General features: G+C 36.6%; 1 protein-coding gene across 5 annotated transcripts in view; it reads left to right on the top strand.

Moving 5' to 3' along the window:
- ZNF682 (zinc finger protein 682) overlaps positions 1 to 12,730 on the top strand; it is a 34,930-nt gene extending 22,200 nt beyond the window's left edge. For 4 of the 5 annotated variants that reach the window (XM_024237273.3, XM_054540056.2, XM_054540058.2 and 1 more), the window contains one exon: positions 10,163 to 12,730. In XM_024237273.3, the coding sequence (XP_024093041.3) occupies positions 10,163 to 11,433 (1,271 nt within the window). In that variant the 3' untranslated portion in view covers positions 11,434 to 12,730. Of the gene's footprint in view, positions 1 to 2,451; positions 2,497 to 10,162 lie in introns of all 5 variants that reach the window. The other variant, XM_054540059.2, reaches the window with a different exon arrangement.
- The last annotated feature ends 659 nt before the right edge of the window (positions 12,731 to 13,389 follow it).

The following is a 13,389-nucleotide window of genomic DNA, read 5'->3' as shown; positions in this document are numbered from 1 at the left end:
TCAGAATTGAGAATGAGGCCTTGAAGTCTGTAATTATTGTGCTGCTGTGTATTTCTTGCTTAACTTCTGTCAATATTTGTTTTATATATTTGAGAGTGCTATGTGTTATAGTTGTATAACTGTTACACTTATGTAACAGTTACATGTGTTATAGATTCCCGGTAAATGGATCCATTTTGCCATTATATAATACCAATCTTTATCTTTTGTAACAGTTTTTTACTTAAAGTGGCTTTTGTCTAACTATGGCCACCCCACCCACTTGAGCTCACTGTTTGCATGGAATATATTTTTGTATCCTGTCACTTTCAGCCTGTTTGTCTCCTTAAAACTAAAATGAGTCCCCTAAAGACGCATATTGTAAGATTTTGTTTTTAACTCATTCAGCTATTTTACTTTTTTAAAGGGTTCAATCTGTTCATATTTAAAATAATACCAGAAAGAAATAAAATTACTAGTAGCATTTTGTTTTCGATTACTTTCTGTGTTTGTCATGAATACGTTTTCCCTCATTTCCTCTCTTACTGCCTTTGTTTTTGTTTTGTTAATTTTGTAGTGGCATACTTTGATTCCTTTTTCATTTTCTTTTGCATATCTTCTATAGGTTTTTTTGTGATCACCTTGAAAAATGAGAGTTTATGAAACATAACGATATGCTTAAATCTCATAACATCTTTACTTCAGTTGAATCTAAAACTATACCTTTTTACATCCTTTATTAGTGTCACATTATATCATTTAGTATTGTGTATCTATTAACAGATTTATGCACATTTGTGTTTTGGTTTATTAAATTCTATGGCAAGATTTTCAGTTTTATACATCATTATTATAGTAGAGAATTGTAGATCTGTGTATATATTTACTATACCATTTCTTATAGAACTATATATAGTAGAGAATTGTAGATCTGTGTATATATTTACTATACCATTTCTTATAGAACTATACACATGGTGACAAAGACTGACAGCTTTTGTTTATCTTATAAAGTCTTTATTTTTTATCCTTATTCTAGAGGTAAATTTTTCTAGGTAAAATTTTCTTTGTTGGCAGTATTTTTTTGCTTTTATGACTCAATATTTATAAGTGAAATGTCTTTAATTTGCTGATACCATCTATTACCTCATTAAGTTATTTGTTGTGGCTCTGTAATAATTTTTTTAACTTAGTTACTGTATTCAGCTCCACAATTTTTGTTTTTTTAAAAAATACTTTTAATAGTTTTTTAAATCTCTGTTGATATATCGTTTCTTCATGCACTATTTTCTTGATTCTGTTTAGTTGAATACATTCTATTTTTGCTCATTGAACATGTTTAAAATGATTATTTTGAATTCCCTGTCAGATAATGCAAAGATCTTCATTTCTTAAAAATTGATTTCCCAAGAGTCATTTTATTCCTTTAAAGGAATATTATTTCCTGTCTTCTCTCTATGCCCTGTGATCTCTGGATGACATTTGGAAATTTATAAAATGAGTATTTATAGACTGGCTCTATAGACTGATTCAGCCCCCAAAGTAGCTGAGAGTACAGGCGAGTGCCACCACACCTGGCTAATTTTTGTATTCTTTCTAAAGACCGAGTTTCACCATGTTGTCCAGGCTGGTGTTGAACTCCTGAGCTCAAGCGATCCACCTGCCTCAGCTTCCCAAAGTGCTAGGGTTACAGGCATAAGCCACCATGCCTGGCCTAGTTTGTATAGTTAAGTTGCCTGCATGTAAAAAGCTTTCTTTGCATTTTCATCTATATTCCTCAACGTTTATCTGAATGATAGCATAATTTATTCCTAATTCATAATCAGTGTTTTATACCATATTTTACAATATTTATATTGTTCTTACAGTAAAAGATGTAAGTCTTTTCTTTGCTTCTGCAGGCTAGATTACAGCCTTACCATTTTGTGTAAAAAGAAGAGCAACATGTTAATAAGTTTCTCTAGTATTATATAAGTGCTTATTTCTTAAAAATTATTTTCTCAGAGCTTTTCATGAATAATTATAATGGGGTTTCTGTGAAACATTAATGTTCTAACTGTATGCTCTTGATTCAAAAATGTATGCTTTTTATGGATAGCCAGTCATGGTTGAAAATTGTAGCTATCTAGAAGGATTCTTCATCAGTAGTCCACTATGTTTATTCAGAATTTTATGGGTTATAGTTTCTTTTAATTTTGCTTTGCAATTTTATATTTATTTATTACAGTTTTTATAATAGGCCATTTGACATTCATTATATTTTTTAGTTTTTATTCATATATTATAATTTTGTATGACAGTATTCAGCTGTGTACATTTTAAGACAGTGTGAGGCAAAAGTCAAATATGAATCAGCTGTATGTTTATTGCCAATTGTCTCTGTGTTTGACTGAATAAGTATTACCCCATTTTGTTTGTGACTCTTATATTTACATTTTTGTTGGTCATCAATGATGGTTTTGTCCTGTTTAGATGAGGAGTCATGAAAATTGTTGTAATTTCAACATCTATTTATTGGTGAGTATTTTCTTTTTGTGAGAGAAACACTTGTGATATGAAGGTGATTTTTGAAAAGCTTTATAACTGTATTTCTTTTAGGTGTAATTGTTTATTTTTAATTGTACAAAATACATAACAAAATTTAGAATCTTAAATATTTTCAGTTATACAGTTCTGTTGTATTGGGTATATTGACATTGTCATGCAGTATATCTCCACATGTTTTTATCTTGGGAAACTCAAACTCAACATACATGAAACTACTCATTTTCCCCATTGACTGACCCTTTACAAACACCTCTCTATTTTGTTTCTGAGTACAATACTTTAGATGTCTCATAAATGGATTTATACAATCCTGTCTTTTTATGGCTGGCTTATTTTACTTAGCATCATGCCATCAGATTTATCTTTATCGTACATGTTAGAAGATTTCCTGCCTTTTTTTTTTTTTTTTTTTTTTTTTTTGGAGATGGGGTCTCGCTCTGTCGCCAGGCTGGAGTGCAGTGGTGCAGTATCGGCTCACTGCAACCTCTGCCTCCCGAGTTCAAGTGATTCCCCTGCCTCAGCCTCCAGAGTAGCTGGGACTACAGGCACGTGCCACCACGCCTGGCTAATTTTTTTTTTTTGTATTCTAGTAGAGACGAGGTTTCACCATGTTGGCCAGGATGGTCTGGATTTCCTAACTTCGTGATCCGCCCACCTGGGCCTCCCAAAGTGCTGGGATTACAGGCGTGAGCCTACACGCTCGACCCAATTTTCTGCTTTTTAGAAGCTGAGTATTATTCCATTATTTGTATATTATAAATTGTATTTTTCTATTCATTTGGTGAGAGAAGTTTGGGTTTCTTTCACCTATTGATTTTTGTGAATAATGCTACAGTTAATATGGGTGTGCAAGTAACTATTTGACCATATACATGAAAGATAATATCTGTGCTACATTCTTTTTCATTGCTCTAATTGTCTGCTTTTATGCTAGTACTAAACTGCATTTATTACTGTAGTTTTGTCATGTGTTTTGAAATCAGGAAGTGTGATACTTCCAACACTTTTCTTCATTTTAAAGATTATTTAGGTCTTCATGGTCTCTTGAGATTTTATTTGATTTGGGCATTGCTTTTTTATTCCTGCAAAATATGAAATTGGGAATTTGAAGGGGATTGCATTGAATCTGAACATTACTTTGGGCACTGTAAAGATGTTGTACAGTATTCTTCCAATCCTTGAACATGAGCATGCTTAAGAGTGTGTTTAATTTCCATATATTCGTGGATTTTTTTCTATTACTAATTTTTAGTTTAATTCCATTTTGGTCATCATAATAGTCTATAAGATTTCCATTTTTAAAAGTTTGCTAGGCCAGTCATGGTGGCTCACACCTGTAATCCCAGCACTTTGGGAGGCCAGTGCAGGCAGATCACCTGAAGTCGGGAGTTCGAGACCAGCCTGACCATCACGGAGAAACCTCGTCTCTACTAAAAATACAAAATTAGCCGGATGTGGTGGCACATGCCTGTAATCCCAGCTACTCGGGAGGCTGAGGCAGGAGAATCGCTTGAACCCAAGAGATGGAGGTTGTGGTGAGCCGAGATTGTGCCATTGCACTCCAGCCTGGGCAACAAGAGTGAAACTCAGTCTTAAAATTAAAAAAAAAAAAAAGTTTCCTAAGAATTGCTTTGTGCCCTAACAAGTGATATATCCAAGAGAAGGTGTTATGAGCTATGGAGAAGATTGTGTATTCTGCTGTTGTGTGGAGTGTTTGCTATATGTCCATTAGGTGTAATTTTTAGAGTGCTTTGAAGTCCTCTGTTCTTATATTTGATATTCTGCCTTGCTTTATAACTTATTACTGAAAGTGGGATATTGAAATATCTTACTATTATTGCTGTGTATTTCTTCAATTTTGTTAATGTTTACTTTATATATTTGGGAACCCTGATGATCATATATATGTTATAGTTTTCTAGTTTATTAATCTTTTTATTATTATTTAATGTCCTTCTTTGTCTCTTGTGAGAATTTTGACCAAAGTATATTTTATAACAGTGTTTGACCTAAAATGTATTTTGCCTTATATAATTTTGACCTATTTTCTTCTCATTTGGTTAACATTCTAATAGAATGACTTGCACCATCCTTCTTTTAGTCTATTGTCTTCTTCAGATTGAAAGTGAGTATCTTGTAAAAAGAATGTAGTTGCATCTTGTTTTTATACCAGTTTATGTCTTTTGATTGGGAAGTTTATTCCATGAATATTTAATTTTCTGATAGAGAAGGGTTACCATTGCCATTTTATTGATTGTTTTGATGTTTGTTGCTATTTTGTCCTTCTTTTTCTCCTTTTTTGTCTCATTTTTTCATGTTTCTTGGCTGCTTTTATGTCTTTTGAGAAATGACCATGTCCTTTGACCACTCTTTAATGAGATTATTTCTATTTTTCTTACAGATTTAAATTTCTTATAGATTGTGAACATTAGTCCCTTGTCAGATGTGTAGTCTACAAATACTTTCTCCCAATAGGTTGTCTGTTTAGTCTGTTGATAGTTTGTCATTTTTGATTTTGCTTATTTGGATCTTTTCTCTTTTTTTTCTTTGTTAACTTAGCTAGTGATCTAGTGATCTTGTTTATCGTTTAGAAAAACGTATTTTATTGATTATTTGAATGGTTTTCTTGGTTTCAATATTATTTTGTTCTGCTCTGATTTGAATTATTTCTTTTCTTCTTCTAGCTTTGGATTTACCTTATTCTTGTTTTTCTCATTTCTTTATGCGTGGTATCAGGTTGTTAAACTTGAGATCTTTCTATCTTCTTGATATAAAAGTTTAGCACTATAAACCCTCCTAACACTGCTTTTGCCACATTCCAAGGTTTTGTTACATTTTGTCACTATTTTTTTTTTAATAAGATGGAGCCTCACTCTGTCACCCAGGCTGGAGTACAACGGCGCAGTCTCTGCTTACTGCAACCTCCGCCTTCTGGGTTCAAGTGATTCTCCTGCATCACCCTCCCAGGTAGCTGGGATTACAGGTGCCTGCCACCACGCCCAGCTAATTTTTTGTATTTTCAGTAGAGACAGGGTTTCACTGTGTTGGCCAGGCTGGTCTTGAACCCCTGATCTCATGATCCGCCCGCCTTGGCCTCCCAGAGGCGTGAGCCACTGCGCCCGGCCTCATCACCATTTTTATTTGTTTCAAATAAGTTTCTGATTTCTGCCTTAATTTCATTGTTTACCCAAAAGTCATTCAGGAACAAGTTGTTTAGTTTTCTGTATTTGTGTAGTTTTGCGGGTTCCTCTTGCTATTGATTTTTGAGTTTATTTTACTCTGTTTAAAGAAGATGATTTCAATTTTTCGAAATTTGTTTTGACTGAGCATGTGGTCAATCTTAAAGTATATTCTGTGCTCAGATGAGAATGTATGTGTGTGTTCATTAGATGAATTATTCTGTAGATGTCTATGAGGTCCAGTTGGCCAAGTGCTGAGTTTAAGTCCAGAATTTCTTTGTTTTCTGCCTTGAGGATCTGTAATGCTATCTGTAAGGTGTTGTCTTCCACTATTATTGTGTGGCTGGCTAAGTATTTTTTTTAGGTTCAGTAATAATTGCTTTATAAACCTGGGTGTGCCAATGTTGCATGCAGACATATTTAGGATAGTTAAACATTGTTGATTTATCTATTTATTTATTGAATCCTTTATTATTATGTAATGTGTTTGTCTTTTTTACTGTTGTTGGTTTAAAATCTGTTTTATTAATACAAGAATAGTGACCACTGCATTTTTTTGTTTTTTTCCCATTTTTGTGACAGATGTTACTTTTTCCCTTTACTTTGAGTTTATAGGTGTCATTATACATGAGATGAGTTTTTTGAAGCTAGCAGAAGGTTAAGTCTTGGTTTTTTTAAAATCTGATTTGCCACTTTGTGTTCTTTTTTTTTTTTTTAATTAAAAATTTATTTTTTCGTTTTTGAGACGGAGTCTTGCTCTATTGGCAGTCTGGAGTACAGTGGCACGATCTCGGCTCACTGCAACCTCCGCTTCCCGGATTCAAGCAATTCTCCTGCCTCAGCCTCCCTAGTAGCTGAGACTACACGTGCACACCACCATGCCCAGCTAATTTTTGTATTTTTATTAGAGACGGGGTTTCACCATGTTGGCTAAGATGATCTCGATCTCTTGACCTCATGATCTGCCCGCCTCGGCCTCCCAAAGTGCTGGGATTACAGGGGTGAGCCACCGCGCCTGGCCAATTTTTTAAAATTTTTTATTTTTATTTTTTGAGATGGAGTCTCACTCTGTCACCCAGGCTGGAGTGCAGGTGCGATATCAGCTTACTGAAACCTCCGCCTCCGGAGAATAAAGTGATTCTCCTGCCTCACTCCTCCCGAGTACCTGGGACTACAGGCACGTGCCACCACTCCTGGCTAATTTTTGTATTTTTAGTAGAGACGGGGTTTTGCCATGTTGGCCAGGGTGGTCTCAAACTCCTGACCTCAGGTGATCCACCGGCCTCAGGCTCCCAAAGTGCTGGGATTATAGGCATGAGCCACCATGCCTGGCCACCACTTTGTGTCTTTTAAGTAGAGCATTTAGACTGCTATGTTCAAGGTTAATATTGATATCTTAGTTTTTGTTCCCTTCATGTGCTCTGTAGTCTTGTTTGTGCAGTTGCTTTGTAGGGTCTGTGGGCTGTGCACTTCTGTGTGTTTTTGTGGTAGTAGGTATCATTCTTCCATTTCCATGTTTAGAACACTCTTAAGCACCTTGCGATGCCAGTCGAGTGGTAGTTAATTCACTTAGTGATTGCTTGTCTGATAAATATTTTATTCCTCCTTTGCTTATGAAACTTAGTTTGCTGGAACATAAAATTCCTGATTCGAATTTCTTTCTTTCTTTTTTTTAAATCTCTTTTTTTGTTGTTGTTAAGATGGAGTCTTGCTCTGTGGCCCAGCCTGGAGCGCAGTGGTGCAATCTCGGCTCACTGCAACCTCCGCCTCCAGGGCTCAAGCAATTCTCTTGCCTCAGCCTCCCGAGTAGCTGGGACTACAGGTGCATGCTACCATGCCGGGCTATTTTTTTGTATTTAATAGAGGCAGGTTTTCACCATGTTGCCCAGGGTGGTCTTGAACTCCTGAACTCAGGTGATCTGCCCAGCTTGGCCTCCCAAAGTGCTGGGATTATAGGCGTGAGCCACTGCACCCGGCCTCTTTCTTTAAAAATGTTAAAAACAGGCCCCCAATATCTTCCAGATTGTAAGATTTCTGTGGGGAAGTCCACTGTTTGATAGAATTCATTTTTTAGGTAATATGGCCCTTTTCTCTAGCTGCCTTTTTTTTTTTATTTCATGTTGACCTTGGAAAGTCTGAATACTATGTGCCTTGAGGATGGTTGTTTTGTATAGTATCTCAAAGGAGTTCCTTGAATTTCTTGTATCTTTACGTCAACCTCTCTAGCAAGATGGGAAAATTTTTCGTAGATTATATCCTTAAGTATGTTTTCCAAGTTGGTTACTTTTTTTCCTTCTCTCTCAGGAATACTAATGAGTTATAAGTTTGACCCCTTTACATAATTCTGTATTTCTCAGAAGCTTTGTTTGTTTGTAGTGAATTCTTTTTTCTTTACTATCTTCTGACTGGGTTGATATAAAGGAGTAGTCTCTGAGCTCTGAAATACTTTCATCTGCTTAGTCTATTCTGTTTTTAAGGCTTTCAATTGTATTTTGAAAGTCCTGTAGTAAAATTTTCAATTTTTTAAAGTTGTGTTTGGTTCTTTCAAAGGAACTAGTGAGATCCTTTTGAGGTAACGAAACACTCTGGCTTTCTGTATTGCCAGCGTTCTTTTGCTTTCTCATCTGAGGGAGCTAGTGCTTCTTTTCCTTTTGAATTTTCTGTCATTTGGATGGGGCTTTAAAATTTTTTTAATTCTTTTTTTCCTTGAGGTTTGGCTGTGATGTATGTTGTGTATAATCAGTTGGTTGTGTATAATCATATAAGATTGTTTTCAGAGGGCAGAAGCTCTGTCTAGGTCCCTTGGTTGTAGATAAGTTCCTGCAGTGGATTTCATAGAGTGCTTCATGTTGAAGCAATGTATTCTTGTTTGGTAGGTGTAATTCAGGCTGCAGTCCAAGCAGATGGCACTTAAGAGTGCTCTGGGGAGGGAAGATAATGTGTGAGAGATTATTTTCTCTCCAAATTTATTTTGGGGCCTTGGTGATATTCTCTTCAACTGCTGGCACTGCACCCATTTCCTTTGCTCCAAGGAGGGCTATGGTGGTCTGTGCTCCCCCCTGCCTTAGGGACAGTTCACATTTTTAGGTCACCAGGAGACCCATATTTATCAGGGGTCCTGCTGTTCTCCTTTGCTTGCAAAAGTAAGGGTGGGTTATGGAATGTGTCTGTGAATCGTTTGGTGATGCAGTGGCTCAAGGATGGAAAATCATCAGGCAGGGCAATTGCACCATGGGTTTGCAACCGATATTGCACCTGCAGCCCAGGATTTTTAGTCCAGCAGATGGCTGTGGGGCCCACCCAGCTTGTGGTCCCCCAACTCAGCAGGTCTGTCTCCAGTGTCTTCCCTGGGAGCAGGCTGAATTGGCTAGGCTTGTCCCAAGCCATCTGCATTGAAATTGCTGAGCTCTTCCAGATGTTCTAGGCTGCTAGGCTTCCTGGGATAGAAACCATGACTGGTCATCTGGCCACACCCTTCCCAGTTTATTCATGTGAATGAAGGGGAACCCACCTCCCATGCTGGCTCATGATCCCATGCCCCACTCTTCTCTGTGTGCTGACAGTGTGGGCTTCTACCCTACTTAAGCTCAGACCACATATATCAGCTTGATATTATTAGGCAGTGTGCTGAAGACCTGGGCAGTTGGCACTGGGCCCATGGATTTGTCCTCTGGCCCTTTGGGGTCAAGCACCATCTGTGATGTAAGTGGATGCTGTGCTGTGGGCACCCTCCTGTAGGAGCAGCCAGGTAGGTCATCTTGGAAGGTGCCAGCAAGCAAGGTGGTGCATGGATCAGATTCACCTCAGTCCCATGATATCTACAACCCTGCTCTCTCTCAGCCTGGCAGACAGCAGGAGATGGATCCCCTCAGTGCAAGATGCAGAGCCTCGGAGGATGGGCACCTATGGTCAGCTACAGCTGCATAGCACAGTGACAACTTCAGATTTCCACAAGAGTTTAAGCTGTGCCTCTGCCTGTTCTCCAGGTGGCTCCCCCTGCCAGTTCACAGACGTATAGGGATCATATGAGTCTATAATCAGGAGCTCAGACTAGATTTAGCTGGGAAATGCCTTTCAAGGAGAAGGAACCAAAGTGAGAATCTCAGAGGTCCATGGCTAGACTGTGTTGCCATGGGGTTTCTTCACATATCCCTTCCTTAAGTCTGGTCTGGATTTAGGAGCCAGTCCTGGTGCCCAGTGACTTTGAGCAAGCTTCCCATCTTCCTCTTCAACCACAGTGTCTGCATTACCTCTGAATTAAGTTTTCTCTCAAAAGATCTGTTTAAAATGTGATGTTTTACTCAACATTTTGTTTTCTCTCCTTGGAGTGAGTGTTTCCCAGCTGCATCTAGTAAGTCATCCTGTCCTTTTCTTAATTTTCTATATTAGATTTGTAAAGTATATGTATCTGAGTCTGAAAATAACAAGTGGGATATTTTGTTAATTTTATATTTCAGCTATATCTTCTCATTACATTGAAGACTTTTTGCCAGAACAGGGCATGAAAGATTCATTCCAAAAAGTGATACTGAGAAGATATGCAAGCTGTGGACTCGAGGATTTACATTTAAGGAAAGATAGGGAAAATGTGGGTGAGTATAAGGATCAAGAAAAAAGTTATAATGGACTTAACCAATGTTTGTCAACTCTACCTAGCAAAATTTTCCCATATAATAAATGTGTGAAAGTCTTTAGTAAATCATCAAATCTAAACAGACAAAACATAAGACATACTACAGAGAAACTTTTCAAATGTATACAATGTGGCAAAGTCTTTAAATCTCACTCAGGCCTTTCTTATCATAAGATAATTCATACTGAAGAGAAACTCTGCATATGTGAGGAATGTGGCAAAACCTTTAAGTGGTTCTCATACCTTACTAAACATAAGAGAATTCACACTGGAGAGAAACCATACAAATGTGAAGAATGTGGCAAAGCTTTTAACTGGTGCTCGAGTCTTACTAAACATAAGAGAATCCATACCGGTGAGAAACCCTACAAATGTGAAGAATGTGGAAAAGCCTTTCACTGGTGTTCGCCCTTTGTTAGACATAAGAAAATTCATACTGGAGAAAAACCATATACATGTGAAGAATGTGGCAAAGCATTTAACCGGCACTCACATCTCACCAAACATAAGACAATTCACACTGGAAAGAAACCCTACAAATGTAAAGAATGTGGGAAAGCCTTTAACCACTGCTCACTACTTACTGTCCATGAGAGAACCCATACGGGAGAGAAACCCTATAAATGTGAAGAATGTGGCAAAGCTTTTAACTCATCATCAGTTCTTACTGAACATAAGGTAATTCATAGCAGAGAGAAACCCTATAAATGTGAAAAATGTGACAAAGTCTTTAAGAGGTTCTCATACCTTACTAAACACAAGAGAATTCACACTGGAGAGAAACCCTACAAATGTGAAGAATGTGGCAAAGCTTTTAACTGGTCCTCAATCCTTACTGAACATAAAAGAATTCATACTGGAGAGAAACCCTACAACTGTGAAGAATGTGGAAAAGCCTTTAATCGGTGCTCACACCTTACTAGACATAAGAAAATTCATACTGCTGTCAAACGCTATAAATGTGAAGAATGTGGCAAAGCTTTTAAACGGTGCTCACATCTTAATGAACATAAGAGAGTTCAAAGAGGAGAGAAATCCTGCAAGTATAAAAAATGTGGGGAAGCTTTTAATCACTGCTCAAACTTTACTACGTAAGAATTTTTACTAAAGAGAAATCCTACAAATGTAAAGAATATGGCAAAGTCCATAAATCTTACTCAAGCCATTGAAATCACAAGATAATTCATACTGAAGAGAAACACTACAAATGTGAAGAATGTGGGGAAAGTCTTCAACTATTGCTCACATCTTATTGCACATAAGAAAATTCATACTGAGAAAAATTCTGATTTTAAAGAATGTGGCAAAGCATTTAATAACTACCATGAGCTTACTCATCAGAGGTTTTGTGCTAGATAAAAGCAATATAAGTGTAATGATACACATTACATTTATCTGTGGAAAGTTGTCACCAAATAAAAGCCTTAGAGTACACAAGGTGTAATGATAGTGATACATTACATTTGCACGTGGAAAGACTTCAAAAATAAGCCTTAGAGTACACAAGGGTTTTTATACTGAAGAAAAACATTACAAATATAAAGATTGGTGCAATACTTTTACTTATGTTACAGATTTTGTTGTACATAGGAGAGTTTATGCTGAAAGGTAACCCTCTAACAGTTGCTCAAATTTTATTCCATTTTAGAGAATTTACATTGGAAAGAAACCCTACAACTGTAATGAATATGAAAAAAATTGTTTAAAAAGTACACCTTAGAAAACGCTAGTTTATATGAAAACATTTAACAGATGTAATAAATATAAAAAATTAATCAAAAATTAAGTCTAAATGAACATAAGATTCACAGTAGAAACCACTAAGACGCTAACACTTTCAATGTTATTCTAAATCAGGGCATTGATTATAGAGAGTAATTCGAAGTTAACATAATTTAGTTAGCCTAAACAGGAATAGGAGATTAATATTTTGAGACTTACAATTATATTCAAAGTATACTGTTTTTGCATTGAAAGAATTTTAGATTTTTACAAAGGCAAATTTTGATGTAATTGAACTCTCAAATTACTTGATGCTGTGTCTTTATTCCTAGTGTCTGTATGAAAGCATGTGGTCAATTTCTGCTGCTCGGGGTTTGAGAAGTTCTATATTAGGATGTCATTTATATACTTTTCAACAGAAGATTGAGGACACTGAAATATGAGGTGTGTGAAGAAAGTACACAGAGAAACTTTTGTGGTTGACTTATAAAACTGTTGTAAGTGCTGCATGAGATAGATGTTCAGAGTAATAGTCTTGTGCATTATTCAAATTTTAGTAAATTGTTTTACCAATTGCACATTAGATAATATAGTGGATTTTGTAATGCTTTTCTTAGACTGTGTGAACTTAATTTGTTTTAATAAAACAAAATTGTTTTTAATGTGTTAAGACAGTTGTGCATTGAATTAGGTGTTATCCTGCCACCAACATTAACCCATTTTACCTTACTCAAGTTTCTAGGTAACAGACGGTAACAACATACTATTCAGTAATATAGTGGAATGGCATCTCTAGTGATTCTTATCCTTAGTGAGTTTAAACTTCAAATACGTTGGAGAATATTGTTTCCATAGGGTACATTTTTATTATTTTTCTTCTAATTATAGAGTCATTAAGATGGTTATTATGAAAATTACACAGGCATATAATCAAAAGCCATATATTTCTGAATCTTAAATGAGTATGTAGAAGATGTCATCTCACATTTTTCTTTGAACATGCAACCTCTGTGGCCTTCTAGACACACATAGACTCTAAGTTTTCACTTACATGGAAGTTTAATATACAAATATGTTACTCTAAAGATAAAGTGTGGGCTGGGCGTGGTGGCTCACGCTTGTAATCCCAGCATTTTGGGAGGCCGAGGTGGGTGGATCACGAGGTCAGGAGTTCGAGAACAGCCTGACTAACAGGGTGTAATCTCATCTCTACTAAAAATACAAAAAATTAGCCGGGCGTGGTAGTGGTGCACACCTGTAATCCAAGCTACTCAGGAGGCTGAGGCAGGAGAATTGCTTGAATCCAGGAGGCAGAGGTTGCAGTGAGCT

The sequence above is a fragment of the Pongo abelii genome, chromosome 20, assembly GCF_028885655.2.
Source record: "Pongo abelii isolate AG06213 chromosome 20, NHGRI_mPonAbe1-v2.0_pri, whole genome shotgun sequence".
NCBI classification, from domain to species: Eukaryota; Metazoa; Chordata; class Mammalia; order Primates; family Hominidae; genus Pongo; species Pongo abelii.
The sequence above is the reverse complement of the archived record's forward strand: the minus strand, read 5'-3'. Positions and strand labels throughout refer to the sequence as shown.